Source organism: Hyperoodon ampullatus (genome assembly GCF_949752795.1).
Source record: "Hyperoodon ampullatus genome assembly, chromosome: 9".
Taxonomy (NCBI): domain Eukaryota; kingdom Metazoa; phylum Chordata; class Mammalia; order Artiodactyla; family Ziphiidae; genus Hyperoodon; species Hyperoodon ampullatus.
Window position 1 is genome coordinate 29,285,792 of NC_136922.1, and position 15,462 is coordinate 29,301,253.

General features: G+C 36.1%; 1 protein-coding gene across 2 annotated transcripts in view; it reads right to left on the reverse strand.

The window, feature by feature from the left end:
* Positions 1 to 15,462, reverse strand: part of SEMA3A (semaphorin 3A) — a gene marked incomplete at its 3' end in the record, with an annotated part of 509,152 nt that overhangs the window by 14,601 nt on the left and 479,089 nt on the right. For both annotated transcript variants that reach the window (XM_079710965.1, XM_079710966.1), the window contains 2 exons: positions 6,488 to 6,529; positions 2,073 to 2,230 (listed from right to left, as the gene is read on the reverse strand). In XM_079710965.1, coding sequence (XP_079567091.1) covers positions 2,073 to 2,230; positions 6,488 to 6,529 — 200 coding nt within the window. The remainder of the gene's footprint in view (positions 1 to 2,072; positions 2,231 to 6,487; positions 6,530 to 15,462) is intronic.

Genomic DNA, 15,462 nt, shown 5'->3' on the forward strand with positions numbered 1-15,462 from the left:
TTAAGACTATGAATTCTATTTGTAAGTTAGTCTTTAATTTTTCTTTTTGGTTGCTATACCAACTTTTTTTAATAAAACATTTCTTTTATGATTACATGGTTTTGATTGCAAACCAATTTACCTGAGAAGTGAATAAAAGGACAAAAACAACAACAAATACCGTGGAGCAAGGCTCCTCCTTTTATCAGAGGAAGGTGAGAGAGAAGACGAACTTACCTCTAAAAGAAAAGCTAAATTTGCTATAGAACTCGAAATTAATTTCTCCTGCATTCTACTGCTCAGATCATGTTACTTACAGTGCATTCTGGGAGTCCTCTCTCTACACTTGGCTACTGGTTGACTGGGAGGAAGGAGGTTGGCTCCAGCCGTTGTGGTGCCAACTAGATGTGTAGTTGGAGTAGAAGGCTAAAACTGGAGATTGGCTCTGTGTGACTGACTCGAAAAGACTGGGGACACTTGCCCATCTGTTTTCTGCATCTATTTTAATGGGTATTGTCTTGCTGCAAAGTTAGTTACCATCCTTGAAAAGAGCTCTCACAAAGGCCACTGAGAATTGCAAACATGGAATTTGTTACTGTATTCATAAATTTAGAAGTCCCAGGTATTTATAGATTTCTATTTGTAGAATTGGTGAGACTATCAAACAGATGTTGCACATTTCAAAATTGAGCCAACAAGGGAACTTGTGAAACACGAACCACAAAGCATTTGGGAAGGCATTTTTTACTGCCATTGAAGCTTTTGAAAAATGCCGTCACAAAGAATATATAAATTGTGAGGCCTCTAAACATCCTTTTCAAAGACACATGAAATTGGATTAAGTAAAATCTGCAAGGCACAACAAAAATGTGTTAATGATAATTCCTTCAATCTTGGATTCTAGGTATGCAATAAACACGTTTCAAATGTATAATAACATCCAGCTTTTTAATTTATTATAGATGTAGTTATGATCTTATTTTTATCTTCTTTCTCATTAAGAAAAGCTTAAAATTCAAATGGATTATTACTAAATTAGGCAATGTTATACATTTTCACATGGAAAGGAAATAATACCCATTTTTAGTTCAAACATGAATTCCACACTTTCAAGCAACATTAAAAGCCCTTTAGAGCTGATTTTAAGAAGCATAAAACCTTATTCTTAATTAATTTAATTTTATTGCTGCGAAAACAGCATATTCCTATCTATTAAATTATCCATGGTTTCTCTGATCAATAGCACATTATCTCCACACTAAGTTCTTGTTTTAAATTTAAACTGCCAACAAAGTCAGTAAGTATATGAAAGTAATACTAACATGTTGTCTAAATTCTGAATATTGAAGGCTTAAGAAAATTGCATATTTATTAAATGGAATAAGCTAATACTACGTTTATATTTAGTATTAACAAGGTAACTGTGTTTTAATCCATATGGACTGACTATAAGAAAGATTTAAGTTGTAGATGATATAACACTACAGTCAATATTATCTAGTGTGTAATCAAAATATTTAAGTAGATATTAGGGTTATTTCTTTTAGGTAATATTTTTCCAAAACCTTTAAAATGATCCAAGTGTTGTAGAACACATCTCATTAGCAATGAAAAAAGCCACGTTCTTACCTTCTTGTAAAACATTAGCTAAGATAAAAAACAAAACAAATTTTACTGCTCCTATAATGCATTGGCTTAATAATGTTAATTTCTATTAAATGTTTCAATATGTTCATGTGCATACTGTTAATCTTTAGGTTTATATTAGCAAGTATTGTATATTACTTCACCTATATTGCTTGTTTCTTAAATACTGGTGAATATCAAGGGGGAAAGGTAGCCATAAGTGAGTAGTAGAGAATACGTTGAAATAACTATTTTTTCAAATTAAGAAAGTGTTTTTGTTTTTTAAAACAAAAGTAAACCAAGTTTGTGTACAACGTTTAGGAGGTGTCTAAGAGTTCCCTGAAGTATAACACCTCATTTTATTCATCAGAAAAAAGATGATGTATTTATATGAAGAAGTTGTTCCAAAAATGGAATCAGATAAGATGAATATGAAACACTGTGTTTATTTCTAATATTCCTCCTACCTCTTTGCAGTAGGAAAATAGCGAGAACATGAAGAGCCATCCCAGGCACAGTAAGGGTCTCGGGCAAGGCAGCACTCTGCACAGGCTTTCCCGTAAATATCACATCTGTGTAAAGGGAGCTGTGTGACTCCCACAGTAGAGCCAATATATAGTTGTTGCTGTGGAAAGAGTTTACTGTTATGACAAAAACTACCTTGTTTTTCAAATCTTTTTATTAAAAACAACAACAAAAAATGTTCCAGCTTAGCAAAGATACGTTTATATTTGTAGGTTTAAAAACATTCCATTATTGGTAGTTTATTCAAAGGCCTGGCAGGAAATGTGACCATTTAAAATAGAGCAAGATCAAAATCTAAATAGTTGACTGAAACAGGTATATTTTATAAGTGTAAAACCAAAGGAAGATAAAAGAAGACAGCAATAGTTGTATGTCAATTAAATCTCATAAAAATAAAAAATTTTAGACAGTAAGACACTGAGCAATGTAAAGTTCAAACCTTCAGTTTTTGCTCTTAGGTTGCTTTTTAAATTTCTACTGTTTATAACTTTGATTAATCAGATTATCTACACTGCCAAGTATTCTGATTGGTCTTGAGGAAGGGATCTTTTGCTTTTGACTCTTGGGTGCCCTATTGCATTGCCTGTGATGCAGTCTGCCCTCCTATAAGAAGGGAAAGTGTGAAGTTTTGGCACTTGCATTGGTAAGAAGTTTTGCTCAACGCTAGCTAAATGTCTTGCCTTTGCACCACCTCCAGGAAGATTACTTTAAACAAAAGTACTCAATTACTTCTCATTCGAAAGATCATCAGATAGGGGAATCAAGTACACTCTGGCTGGTGCTGTGGACTTGAACAAAAAACTCAGGTGTTGTGGGAAAAAGTGGGGTACTGGGCATCAACATACCTGGATCCTAGGTCTTCCCTGACACTAACTCTCTTGTGATCTTGGGCCTTTCACATAATTTTTCTAAGACTTAACTTCCTTATTCATAAAAAGTATGCATCTAGATAAAACGTCTATGCTGCCACTATCTTCAGTGAATTTGAAATTATCAAAGGAGCCAGAATTGGGGGGAAAAAGCTTTCTAACAGCAATTACTTCAGCATTTCAATACAAGTTAAAAAATATCTTTAACAAAGTTGAACCAATATAGCATACCGGTTGCAAATTTATGTAAATACAAAATGACATACAAATAAGACTGTTTTGTGATTTTTCTACATTTTACTGTAATTGGTGTCATAGCTCCCTTTCTTGCTCTAGATGATTGAATAATTATAATAAAACATTAAATAAAAGTTGTGAAAATACTGAAACATGACAGTACATATGAAAAAGACCTCAAAAGTGTATTTTAATTTTCCACTATATAAATGAAAGTAAGTTACAGAAAAGCCAGTCTCTGAACCATGGTGTGCTCTTTTACTATAACAAATTGTCTAACAGGCAGCAATGGATATAATTAAAACTGCATTTCCAAAAGGCTCTCAAAGATGGGACTACATATGTAAATAAATGTTTAAATGAAGATATAAGTAACTATTAGAATCTATGAAATTATTGAGGGTATAAGGAGTACTTTTAGAAAGTAATTATATGCTGAAAGCTAACCAACTTACTTATATCTTAATATAAGAAAGGGAAAAAAAGGGGGGAGAAATAATACAATAAAAACTAAATTATTATGGAGGCAGATACACTGATTGCTTATTCCATTTCAGTAAGTGAAGAATATTTATAGTACATGAACATAGTATAGTATAGTATATAGAATATACAGTATATAGAATATAGAATATATTACAGAAAATCAACTTCTTACTATATTCACCTTGTATTATTATATTGAAAGATGCTACAAACCATGGCAAATTAAGAAATGGTAGTTAAAGTCTCTGGGAGGAAAAGATGAAGTATTATTAAGTTTTTTGGTTGAGAGAAAATTATATTGATTTGTACCCCTCTTAAAGCATCTATAGAACCTGCATGTGATAACAGCTGATCATAATTTGAAAAATATTAACAGGGAACTTAACTAATGGAAAGGAATTCTTTATTCTTTTTTTTCCCTCCTATTCTTTCTCTCTTCCAAAAGCACCTTTAAAAAAAAAAAAAACTTAGATTGTATTGAAGGCAAGCAATCTCAATATGATAAAAAAGGAAACAAACATAATGTTTAAACAACAGTTAAATTAGTTAAAATGGGGTAGCAGTATCTAGAAGCATGGTTGGCATTGGTGAATACAGACATGCCAAACCATATACTGTGGTCATAACTATTTAAAAAGCTACTGACCAAGCTGGTTATACCTAAGAAAAAGATTTCTATGTTTGGCCAATAACTTTTAAGAAGCATGAATGAAATTCATACTTATAGATTTCTGTAAGAATACGGTATTGAGTAGTAAAGGAGTTGTTATCCAAATGATAATATCTAAATCTGTCAGATCCCTTTAGGAGAATATCAGAGAAATAATACATGAGAAGAATATGAAACCAAAAATATGGCAACTGAAATTATTGTAATGAAAACCTAAAGTGTGATAAAATGCCCCAAATTAAATACAATTCAATGTAGTTTATATTTAACGATTATTCTGCAGTACTATTAATGATTTTCACAATGAATTATGCTATTTAAATGAAATATGGGGGACGCTTGCAGGCACCACTGAGCATAATCCAGTCACCAGCAAATAACCTGACATGTTTTTTCTGCCCAATTTAACATCACCACAGGCTTTCTCACTAACCTCCTTAACAAGTTGTGGTTCATAAGCAGGAGATGAGTCCATTTAACCAGAAAATTAGTTGCAACACTGCTTGTCCCTCTTGAAACTACTGCCTCACTTTAAAAATTTCCATGAGCATAAATGAAATTGAGTCACATCTGAATGAAATCAAACTCCAGCCACATCTGAATGGAAATCAAACTCCAGCTCATGTTGTGAAAATTTTCCAGTAATGGAAAATGAAGGCTAGGGACACTTTCTTCTAACATAGTATTTTAGGTTGATAAATTGTTTGTGTTTGTTTTTTGGTGAAATGTGTTGCATTTAATAGGCAATTCTTAAGGCAGGTTTAAACACGTTAAATAAAACAGAAAGAAATGTTTTACAAAACTAGATGCAATGTAATTAATGCTGACAAAGAAGTCTAGCAGAAAATAAATAAATAATTTAAAAAATCATTGCAGGAAAGAATATCCTGGTCTAGCTACTATCCTGGAAATCCCCGGATTTCCTTGCCAACATTTGACAATTTTTAGATTACAAGAACAGGTGAACACGCACTTATGAAGTGTAAGATGACAGTATCAGGTCAATAATATCTGCACTTTGGATTTCTCTAAATAACTTGGAGATTATCAATCTATTTTGATATGAATGTGTGGAAAGGATATATACTAAGTTTCAGTGGCAAAGTATTTTAGAATACTGTATGAGGAATAATGTATGGTCAGAGATAAAACACGTAAACAGTTAAGAAATAAGATTCACCAAATCATCCTCAGATTCAATAATTTTGTATGTAAGTTTTCATACAAAACTTGTATGTAAGTTTACAGTGAGTAAAGGGCTCCCTACTCCTTCCTGGCTTTTTCTTCTAGGTTATTTAATAATTAATTTCAACTCAGGATCCAAGCCATTTTTTTCTTTTTAGTTATCTTTGATATACTGGATAGAAAGGCTAGGTAACATTTATGTGGAAAAGGTAATTCATTAGAAGTTAAAATTATATTTGTTTTGCCCATATCATTTAGCATTTAGAAGTCATTTGTGTTTCTTAAGAGTCTTGCCAAAGCATTCATTCAACGTGAATGAAAAGACTATTAACACGCTGCCCTTAACCTTTGAATCCACGGAGTTTAATAACATCATTTGGCACCGACCATTTTGCTGCTTCCCTTTTATATTTAGCCAAACTAAATGTTTTCTCTAGCACACAATACTACTGAAAAAGTAAAATTAACTTTTAAGTAAAAATCCTCCAAAAATATATAGTCCAGTGCATAATTTTATTAGCCTATATAATGTATTTTGTTTATACATACAAATTAAATTATAAATTTATTTATATTCTGAAATATTCACCAATGTTATTTTAAAGGATAGATGAAAATAATTAGAGTAACTTATATTATAATGACCAAAAAAGAAATGCTATAAATGAAAATTTACAACAAATAGTGATCTAAGAAATATATTTATAGGACATATATGAGACTGGCCAAAAGCATGAGGGCAATGAAAATTATCTTTAGTTTCCTACTAGTTATTGTTAAGAATTTTTTCTGTTTTTTTTAACAATTGTTAATAAATCCATAAAATCTGATGGAACATATTTATCTATTTGAAACATAAAATTAACAAAATATAGAATATTGTATATACTGTAATATATAATGATAGTACCTGCTTAGTGGAAAGCTCCATTGCTGAAATAGCAGTTGGTTCCTAAAGAAGAAAAACAAAATGTGAATTGTTTGGTCAATTAGAAAAGTCATAAAATACCAACATAAATTTCCAGAAAGATAACTTCAGTGCCTGTAAGAAGCACTATAATTGGGAAATAAGACATGTAAAAGAAATTGTACAGAAAAGTGTTGTACGTATGGAGCAGACAATAAGTGCATCCTCCAGTTAATGACCATCAGGAACATACCCATGAATCAGGTTGGGTTTATTGCCCACTGTGCATGGGAGGCTCAGTAAGACAGGGATGGAAAGGACTTATATGTTTTGGGCTTGTGTTAGGTGATTTAAGCAAGGGTTCCAGGAAGTAGGGCTTTGCTTTGCATTGGATGCTGTCAAAAAGCAGAGGTAATTCTATGATTAGGTATCTTCATAAGTCTTATTTAGGAGGGAAAAACAGCGTGAAGCTAAAGTAGTGATAGGTAAATTAGCAATCACTCACTAGGGCAGGGTGGGGAGATATTTGGTCATTTTTATGGTTTGGACAACGTTTACATTCTTTCCTGTGTTCAGATATTCAGACATGATTACAGAATGGTCTTGCTTTTTTTTTTTTTTTTTGATTCATAATGGTCTGAGAATGGCCCCATCTGATGTTGGGGATCTGTGAAAATTTGTATGTTCAACTGGAGAACACCACCATGGCATAGGTGAGACTGTCAGGCCAGCTCCTAATAGCGCCAAGGATGAGCTGAGAGTACTGGGCTGGTTTCCAGCTGTCAAGAACTGTGAGAGCTCAGTTGGGATGAGACTATTTCTTTATTATTAAAATGACTAAGACCTACAAAGGCCTACACTTCAGGTCTCTGCTGGAGAACATAATGTCTTTAATTTCTATCAACAGGCTAATCTAGAGCAGTCATGACTAGGGAAGTAATAATCACCAATACACTTTGCTAAAGGGTTCTGCTAAAGCTTATCAAACATATGTAGGTTGCATAAATAAAGGTTGTTCTTTGATGAACTTAGACCACCAAAAGGCTATTCACCTGAATGCATTCGCTTATACTCTTAGATTCACTTTCATTTAACTGTGCTCCATCCTATGTCTCATCAATGACAAACATAACTCTAAGAAGAGATGGCTGGGGGGTTTCAGAGACAGCTGATGACAAAGAGGCTTAGGTGGGAAGAACAAAATCCTAAAAGGTCTCTCTGTGTAGGTGACTGAAGTTAAGCCCTGAAGAAAGGGTAAAGAGTTGCACTCTGGGGTCAAATGTATGGGTTCAAATAGCAGTAACACAAACTTGGCCAGAAGTGTGATATTAGGTGTGGTATAGAATTTCTTTCTAATTTAGTTTTCTCATCTGAAAAATGAGTACAATGGTACCTTCCTCATAGGATTACTGAGACGATTAAATGAATTAATAAATATAAAATACTTTACAAATGTGCTTATCACATAGTGTTTATTCAAATCTCTCCTCTCTTCCACATGCACAACATACACACTCAACACAGGTGCACACACACACATTCCCATATCCTTTCCTTGCTTTACTTTTTCTCGAGTGCTTATCACTATCTAGAAATACACATATATGACATTTATGTATATGTATGATTTATATATGACATTTATCTTGAGTCATATAGGTATAGGAGGTGAGTTTCCTCCTATACCTCAAAGCTCTTATCTGAAGGTAGGGAGTAGGAGTAAGGAACTAAGGATTGAGAGGAGGGAGGAAAAGTCAATAAAATGTAGGTCATGTAAGTCACCACTGAGACAAAATCTGAGGATAATAGACAATGACTCTCAAAACTATCCACTGAGGCTTGTACCAAGAAAAGTTTTATATATATATAAATATGGAAATATTTCATTATGCTTTGGATGCCCACAGGGTTGTTAAATCTCCCACACCCTCAGTTGTGACTCTTGCTTGCCTTTTTGCCTGTCAGGGAAGTGCTGGGGCAAAAACTGAAAGACACACAGCGGGAATTAGAGGTAAGGTTGACACCTCTAATTTATGAATTTTATATTTTTATACAGCAGGTTCTTATTAGTCATCCATTTTATACACATCAGTGTATACACGTCAATCCCAATCACCCAATTCAACACACCCCCACCCCCAGCCCCGCTGCTTTTCCCCCTTGGTGTCCATACGTTTGTTCTCTACGTCTCTGTCACAATTTCTGCCCTGCAAACCAGTTCATCTGTACCATTTTTCCACGTTACACATATATGCACTAATATACGATATTTGTTTTTCTCTTTCTGACTTACTTCACTCTGTATGACAGTCTCTAGATTTATCCACGTCTCTACAAATGATCCAATTTAATTCCTTTTTATGGCTAATATTCCATTGTATATATGTACCACATCTTCTTTATCCATTCATCTGTCGATGGGCATTTAGGTTGCTTCCATGACCTGGCTATTGTAAATAGTGCTGCAATGAACACTGGGGTGCATGTGTCTTTTGAACTATGGTTTTCTCTGGGTATATGCCCAGTAGTGGGATGGCTGGGTCATATGGTAATTCAATTTTTAGTTTTTTAAGGAGCCTCCATACTGTTCTCCATAGTGGCTGTATCAATTTACATTCGATCAACAGTGCAAGAGGGTTCCCTTTTCTCCAAGCCCTCTCCAGCATTTGCTGTTTGTAGATTTTCTGATGATGCCCATTCTAACTGGTGTGAGGTGATACCTCACTGTAGTTTTGATTTTCATTTCTGTAATAATTGGTGATGTTGAGCAGCTTTTAATGTGCTTCTTGGCCATCTGTATGTCTTCTTTGGAGAAATGTCTATTTAGGTCTTCTGCCCATTTTTGGATTGGGTTGTTTCTTTAATATTGAATGGCATGAGCTGTTTATATATTTTAGAGATTAACTCTTTGTCTGTTGATTCGTTTGCAAATATTTTCTCCCATTCTGAGGGTTGTCTTTTCATCTTGTTTATGGTTTCCTTTGCTGTGTAAAAGTTTTTAAGTTTCATTAGGTCCCATTTGTTTATTTTTGTTTTGATTTTCATTACTCTAGGAGGTGGATCAAAAAAGATCTTGCTGTGATTTATGTCAAAGAATGTTCTTCCTGTGTTTTCCTCTAAGAGTTTTACAGTGTCCGGTCTTACATTTAGGTCTCTAATCAATCTTGAGTTTATTTTTGTGTATGGTGTTAGGGAGTGTTCTAATTTCATTCTCTTACATGTAGCTGTCCAGTTTTCCCAGCACCACTTATTGAAGAGACTGTTTTTTCTCCATTGTATATCGCTGCCTCCTTTGTCATAGATTAGTTGACCATAGGTGTGTGGGTTTATCTCTGGGCTTTCTATCCTGTTCATTGATCTATATTTCTGTTTCTGTGCCACTACCATGTTGTTTTGATTACTGTAGCTTTGTAGTATAGTCTGAAATCAGGAAGTCTGATTCCTCCAGCACCATTTCTTTTCCTCAAGACTGCTTTGGCTATTTGGGGTCTTTTGTGTCTCCATACAAATTTTAAGATTTTTGTTCTGGTTCTGTAAAACATGCCATGGGTAATCTGATAGGGATTGCACTGAATCTGTAGATTGCTTTGGGTAGTACAGTCATTTTCACAATATTGATTCTTCCAATCCAAGAACATAGTATATCTCTCCATCTGTTGGTATCATCTATAATTTCTTTCAACAGTGTCTTATAGTTTCTGCATACAGGTCTTTTGTCTCCTTAGCTAAGCTTATTCGTAGGTATTTTATTCTTTTTGTTGCAATGGTAAATGGGAGTGTTTCCTTAATTTCTCTTTCAGATTTTTCAGCATTAGTGTATAGGAATGCAAGAGATTTCTGTTCATTCATTTTGTATCCTGCAACTTTACCGAATTCACTGATTAGCTCTAATAGCTTTCTGGTGGCATCTTTAGGATTCTCTATGTATAGTATCATGTCATCTGCAAACAGTGACAGTTTTACTTCTTCTTACCAATTTGTATTCCTTTTATTTCTTTTTCTCCTCTGATTGCCGTGGCTAGGACTTCCAAAACTATGTTGAATAATGGTGGTGAGAGTGGACATCCTTCTCTTGTTCCTGATCTTAGAGGAAATGATTTCAGTTTTCCACCACTGAGAATGTTGTTTGCTGTGGGTTTGTTGTACATGGCCTTTATTATGTTGAGGTAGTTTACCTCTATGCCCACTTTCTGGAGAGTTTTTATCATAAATGGGTATTGAATTTTGTCAAAAGCTTTTTCTGCATCTATTGAGATGATCATATGGTTTTTATTCTTCAGTTTGTTAATATGGTGTATCACATTGATTGATTTGTGTATACTGAAGAATCCTTGCATCCTTGGGATAAATCCCACTTGATCATGGTGTATGATCCTTTTAATGTGTTGTTGGATTCTGTTTGCTAGTATTTTGTTGAGGATTTCTGCATCTATATTCATGAATGGTATTGGTTTGTAATTTTCTTTTTTTGTAGTATCTTTGGTTTTGGTATCAGGGTGATGGTGGCCTCAGAATAAATTTGGGAGTGTTCCTTCCTGTGCTTTTTTTATTTTATTTTATTTATTTATTTTTGGCCGTGTTGGGTCTTCGTTTCAGTGCATGGGCTTTCTCTAGTTGTGGCGAGCGGGGGCCACTCTTCATCACGGTGCTCAGGCCTCTCACTGTCATAGCCTCTCGTTGTGGAGCACAAACTCCAGATGCGCAGGCTCAGTAGTTGTGGCTCACGGGCCTAGCTGCTCCGTGGCATGTGGGATCTTCCCAGACCAGGGCTCGATCCCATGTCCCCTGCATTGGCAGGCAGATTCTCAGCCACTGCGCCACCAGGGAAGCCCCCTGTGCAATTTTTTGGAAGAGTTTGAGAAGGATGGGTGTTAGCTCTTCTCTAAATGTTTTATAGAATTCACCTGTGAAGCCATCTAGTCCTGGACTTTTGTTTGCTGGAAGATTTTTAATCACAGTTTCAATTTCATTACTTGTGATTGGTATGTTCATATTTTCTATTTCTTCCTGGTTCAGTCTTGGAAGGTTATACCTCTCTAAGAATTTGTCCATTTCTTCCAGGTTGTCCATTTTATTGGCATAGAGTTGCTTGCAGTAGTCTCTTAGGATGCTTTGTATTTCTGCCATGTCCATTGTAACTTTTTTCATTTCTAATTTTATTGAGTCCTCTCCCTCTTTTTCTTGATGAGTCTAATGGTTTATCAATTTTATCTTCTTAAAGAATGAGCTTTTAGTTTTATTGATCCTTGCTATTGTTTTGTTTCTATGCCATTTATTTCTGCTCTGATCTTTCTGATTTCTTTCCTTCTTCTAACCTTGGGTTTTGTTTGTTCTTTCTCTAGTTCCTCTAGGTGTAAGGTTAGATTGTTTATTTGAGATGTTTCTTGTTTCTTTAGGTAGGCTTGTATAGCCATAAACGTAGCTCTTAGAACTGCTTTTGCTTCATCCCATAGCTTTTGGATCGTTGTGTTTTCACTGTCATTGGTCTCTAGGTATTTTTTGATTTCCTCTTTGATGTCTTCAGTGATCTCTTGGTTATTTAGTAACGTATTGTTGAGCCTCCATGTGTTTGTGTTTTTTACGTTTTTTCCCCTGTAATTGATTTCTACTCTCAGTGTTGTGGTCAGAAAAGATGCTTGATATGATTTCAGTTTTCTTAAACTTACTGTGGCTTGATTTGTGACCCAAGATGTGATCCTGGAGAATATTCCGTGTGTACTTGAGAAGTGTAATCTGCTGCTTTTGGATGGAATGTACTATAAATATCAATTAAATCTATCTGGTCTATTGTGTCATTTAAAGCTTCCATTTCCTTATTTATTTTCATTTTAGATGATCTGTCCACTGGTGTAAGTGAGGTGCTAAAGTCCCCCACTATTATTGTGTTACTGTCGATTTCCTCTTTTATAGCTGTTAGCATTTGCCTTATGTATTGAGGTGTTCCTATGTTGGGTGCATAGACATTTATAATTGTTATATCTTCTTCTTGGATTGATCCCTTGATCACTATGTAGTGTACTTCCTTGCCTCTTGTAACATTCTTTATCTTAAAGTCTATTTTATTTGATATGAGTATTGCTACTCCAGCTTTTATTGATTTCCATTTGCATGGAATATCTTTTTCCATCCCCTCACTTTCAGTCTGAATGTGTCACTAGGTCTGAAGTGGGTCTCTTGTAGACAGCATACAGATGGGTCTCGTTTTTGTATCCATTCAGCAAGGCTGTGTCTTTTGGTTGGAGCATTTAATCCATTCACGTTTTAGGTAATTATCTATATGATGTTCCTATTACCATTTTCTTAATTGTTTTGGGTTTGTTTTTGTGCGTCTTTTTCTTCTCTTGTGTTTCCCACGTAGAGAAATTCCTTTAGCATTTGTTGTAGAGCTGGTTTGGTGGTGCTGAATTCTCTTTGCTTTTGCTTGTGTGTAAAGCTTTTGATTTCTCCATTGAATCTGAGTGAGATCCTTGCTGGATAGAGTAATCTTGGTTGTAGGTTCTTCCCTTTCATCACTTTAAGTATATCATGCCACTCCCTTCTGGCTTGTAGAGTTTCTGCTGAGAAATCAGCTGTTAACCTTATGGGAGTTCCCTTGTATGTTACTTGTGATTTTCCCCTGGCTGCTTTTAATAATTTTTCTTTGTCTTTAAATTTTGCCAATTTGGTTACTTTGTGTCTCAGTGTGTTTCTCCTTGGGTTTATCCTGCCTGGGACTCTCTGCGCTTCCTGGACTTGGGTGGCTATTTCCTTTCCCATGTTAGGGAAGTTTTCGACTATAATCTCTTCAAATATTTTCTTGGGTCCTTTCTCTCTTCTCCTTCTGGGATCCCTATAATGTAAATGTTGTTGAGTTTAATGTTGTCTCAGAGGTCTCTTAGGCTGTCTTCATTTCTTTTCATTCTTTTCTCTTTATTCTGTTCTGCAGCAGTGAATCCCAACATTCTGTCTTCCAGGTCACTTATCCATTCTTCTGCCTCAGTTATTCTGCTGTTGATTCCTTCTAGAGTATTTTTCATTTCAGTTATTGCATTGTTCATCTCTGTTTGTCCTTTAATTCTTCTAGGTCTTTGTTAAACATTTCTTGCATCTTCTCGGTCTTTGCCTCCATTCTTTTTCCAAGGTCCTGGATCATCTTCACTATCACTATTCTGAAGTCTTTTTCTGGAAGTTTGCCTATCTCCATTTAGTTGTTTTTATGGGGTTTTATCTTGTTCCTTCATCTGGTGCATAGCCCTCTGCCTTTTCATCTTATCTTTCTGTGAATGTGGTTTTTGTTCCACAGACTGCAGGACTGTAGTTCTTGCTTCTGCTGTCTGCCCTCTGGTTCATGAGGCTATCTAAGAGGCTTGTGCAAGTTTCCTGATGGGAGGGACTGGTGGTGGGTAGAGCTGGCTGTTGCTTTGGTGGGCAGAGCTCAGTAAAACTTTAATCCACTTGACTGCTGATGGATAGGGCTGGGTTCCCTCCCTGTTGGTTGTTTGGCCTGAGGTGACCCAACACTGGAGCCTACCCAGGCTCTTTGGTGGGCCTAATGGTGGACTCTGGGAGGGCTCATGCCAAGGAGTACTTCCCAGAACTTGTGCTGCTCGTGTCCTTGTCCTCACAGTGAGACACAGCCACCCCCACGCCTCTGCAGGAGACCCTCCAACACTAGCAGGTAGGTCTGGTTCAGTCTCCTATGGGGTCGTGGCTCCTTCCCCTGGGTCCCGATGCACACAGTACTTTGTGTGTGCCCTCCAAGAGTAGAGTCTCTGTTTTCCCTAGTCCTGTCAGAGTCCTGCAATGAAATCCCGCTAGCCTTCAAAGTCTGATTCTCTAGGAATTCCTCTTCCCATTGCCAGACTCCCAGGTTGGGAAGCCTGACTTGGGGCTCAGAACCTTCACTCCTGTGGGTGGACTTCTGTGGTATAAGTGTTCTCCAGTTTGTGAATCACCCACCCAGAAGTTATGGGATTTGATTTTATTGTGATTGCACCCCTCCTACCATCTCATTGTGGCTTCTCCTTTGTCTTTGGATGTGGGGTATCTGTTTTGGTGAGTTCCAGTGTCTTCCTGTCGATGATTGTTCAGCAGTTAGTTGTGATTCTGGTGTTCTTGCAAGAGGGAGTAAGAGCACGCCCTTCTACTCCGTCATCTTGAACCAGAGTTCTTGCAAGAGGGAGTGAGTGCACGCCCTTCTACTCTGTCATCTTGAACCAATCTCTCATATGTTTTCTTAATTGTTTAACTTCCCCTGGCCCCAGCCCTTCCTACCCCCCTACCGCCCAACACAGTAATTTAGGCCCGGGATTTTGGGCTGTTTCATGCACTGCCACATACCTGGGATTGTTGCTCCTACAGTTCACCCTTGAACAAAAGGGTTTGAACTTTGTGGATCCACTTAGACGTGGATTTTTTTCAATTGTAAATACTACAGTACTACACCATCAGCGCTGGATGAATCTGTGGATGCAAAACCACAGATATGGAGGGCCAACTGTCAAGTTATACTCAGATTTTCCCCTGCCTGGAGGGTTGGTGCACCTAACCTCCAAGTTGTTCAAAGGTTAAGTGTAATTTGCAAGTTGTCAATAAATGTTAAATAATGAATGAGTGAAAGAATGAAGAAATGAATTCCCTACCATTTTCCCCTTTCTCTCCTATCTCTTTTACTCTCCCCATTATACTCTGTTCCTTCAACTGAATTTGTATATGAGATGAAGGAGGCCATCCTTTAAAAGAAGTTTTTCCTTAATCCTTTAAAGTTAGCTGTAATTTCTTTGAAAATAATCTGAATATTCTATACTCACCATCTTTACTTCTTCATGTCCCATTCAGTGCCTTTCATCCCTCAGCCCACTGAGTCTAGCCCTTACTCTAGAGAGGTGGCCTACGATTCTCAGAAAGAGAAATCACTGATGCTGAATGGAAGCTTTCAGTCTATTATTATTGCTGGACTTCTTGTTTGATATGGCACTATTGACCACTCATTTCTTCTT